General features: G+C 52.6%; 1 protein-coding gene across 1 annotated transcript; it reads right to left on the bottom strand.

Moving 5' to 3' along the window:
- Nucleotides 1–814: 814 nt before the first annotated feature.
- cbln2b (cerebellin 2b precursor) lies at nucleotides 815–2341 on the bottom strand (the record flags this gene model as incomplete). The annotated part of the gene is made up of 3 exons (XM_079754481.1): nucleotides 815–1012; nucleotides 1250–1369; nucleotides 2045–2341. 3 exons carry the CDS (start codon nucleotides 2339–2341, stop codon nucleotides 815–817), a joined length of 615 nt encoding a protein of 204 aa, XP_079610607.1.
- Nucleotides 2342–2635: the final 294 nt, after the last annotated feature.

Genomic DNA, 2635 nt, shown 5'->3' with positions numbered 1-2635 from the left:
AAATATGTCGCCTTTTTTAGTCTTTTTAATAAACTCTGAATAGTAGGCGGCCTATTTGGCTTATTTTCAATAAGAGGTTCAGCATCCAAACGCAACAACCATGGACAGCACAAAACCAAAACCAAAAAAAAAAGATCTTCCACCCGTGCAAAAAAAAAGGCTTTTTAGCGCACTTCTCTGGATGCGCGTAATAATCCCACACATCTCACCTGGACGGAAACCAAAGGGCTATACAAACATAAAACAGAGCATCACACACGCAGCCTGCAGCTCGGGAAACACACGCTCCTCTCCCAAATCTCCTCTTATTCTGGTCCATCCTCCCCCAAGTACATTATGTCTTGTGCCTTTTTCTCGGGCAAAGTTAGTTTTTCCAAGCGTTACAAATCCAAACACCCGACGAGCGCACATAACGCACGGGCCGATCAAACTGTGGGTTCACCATCCAGACTGCGTTGAAGTTGATTGATCGATTGATTGATTGACGTGTATATATGAAACTCCAAGGAAACGTTTATATTTGACTATATAGTAGTAGACAAGTGTAGAGAGAGATACAGATATTCGTCGTCGGCTTCCTTGGCTGACCCGTTCCTTTCAGTTCAGAATAAAATGGGGATGTGGTCTTTGTGTGTGTGGGGGGGGGGGGGGGGGTCTTCTCCCCTTCCCCTCGACCTCCGAGAAGACCAAGAAGAGTCACTTGCGCCACGGATCGAGGGGGGGGGAGGGTGGGGGGGAGTGGTGATGGTTCGGGGCGGGGGGGGGGGGGGGGGGGGGGGGGGGGGGGGCGGCGAATCCACGGGGTTTTGCGGGATTATACGGGGAAGACCAGAAAGCCCGAGAAGGTGGAATATTTCCATCCGCCCATGAGGGTTCCCCTCTCTAGCTTCAGGTACACGCGGTCCTCGCGCTCCACCATCAGCAGCACCCCGTTGCTGGCCGCTTCTCTCGTGACGTCCTGGTCACCGGCGAACGCGGAGATCACCGGGTAGTCGTTCTGCATCAGGTTCACCTTTCAGGGACGAGAAACGGTATCAGATATTGTGTACGTGTGTGCGCGCGCCCGTGTGTGTTTGTGTGTGTGAAAAGCGAGTGTGTGCTTACGTGTGTGTGCGTACTTGTGTGTGTCAGTGTATGTTGCGTCTAACTACAGGGAAGGTTATGATGAGGAATCGTGAACTCGGCGGCAGCGCTCCTTGGACACTTGTTGGATGATGGGGAGGGAGACGCGGTGACCGTGAACGCTCACCTGTATGGTTTGTCTGTTGTAGACCTTTACAACGTGGAAGCTGAAGCTATAGATGCCCCGCCTCGGAGCCTGGAACACGCTGGCTTTGAGGTCGAAATGGTTGCCGATGTTCACTAAAACCTGCGAGGGGAACAGTTTCTGGGCATGAGGACGTGCCGTTGGAGGCGCACGCAGGAGAGGCTGCATGCTTCGACCACACTATTGGCCTGAAACTAATTATCCCTATTTAGTGGGCACACGACAATTAGGATAGAGTGGTTCCTGAATTAAACTAGTCCAGTATTTATTTTATTGAAATTAAATGGTTGGTTGTTTGAGCCAACAATAAGTAAAAAAAAAGGCACAGTGTCATTAGAGAGGCGTGAGCAATTATCACACCAAACCATCCGCCCCGAAGCGATGCACGACATGTCTGCACAATGGAGGCGTACACACACACACACACACACACACACACACACACACACACACACACACACACACACACACACAATTAAGGATCTTCTCCAAAAAAGGTTTCAAAAGTACGCCACACTATTACGCACAGCATTAAACTATAGAACGTGCACAATAGACGCACGCCAATGCATCAGGCCTTCAGTGAATGGACATATATCCATAAGTTATAAACGACCACATCACACATTCTCTCATTCTTCTTTTTCAATTGAAGGCATGCAGGCAGGCTATGCACCAATTGGTTGTGCAGGATCCACCATAAACACACATTCGGGGTGACTCAAACAGATTTTGAGGGGGTTCGGGATGGGGTTCGGGGGATTGGGGACACCTGACCTGGTCGAAATAGATGGTCATGGACGTGTTGCTCATCTCGGAAGGCTCGTGATTGGTCCCGCGCACGGCGGAAAATGCCACCTTCGCCCCGGCGGAACGCACGGATATCCCGAGCGAGGAAGTTACTCCTCCGTCCGAGGACGGGTTCGAGTCGCACACCACCAGGCACTTCCCCTCCAGCACTATGGGCTCCGTGTCGTTCTGGCCGAGGCATAGCACCGTGCCGGGTCCCGTGAGCAGCAGGGTCACAGCCAGGAGGACGGCGCAGGGTCCCGGGCAGCGTGCTGGCAGCCGCATGGTCGGAACGCTGGTCCTGTGTGCGCACACTGATACAAGCCGGCAGCCCCTTGGAGGTTTGTTAGCACTCGATCACCTCGGTCCACTTGGTCCCCTCTCGCGCGCTCTCTCTCTCCCCCTCTGTCTCTGTCTCTCTCTCTCTCTCTCTCTCTCTCGCGCGCGCGCCCTCTCTTTTGCTCTCTCTCCCTCCCTCGATCTCTCTCTCTCTCTCTCTCACACTCTCTGATTCTGTCTCACTTTCTCAAACAAGAGCGCACCCCTTCTGCCGTATACTTATTGCGCCTCCCTCCCCTC

The sequence above is a fragment of the Pollachius pollachius genome, assembly GCF_949987615.1.
Source record: "Pollachius pollachius genome assembly, chromosome: 17".
NCBI lineage: Eukaryota > Metazoa > Chordata > Actinopteri > Gadiformes > Gadidae > Pollachius > Pollachius pollachius.
Note: the sequence above shows the minus strand (reverse complement) of the source record. Positions and strands in the feature narration are given on the sequence as shown.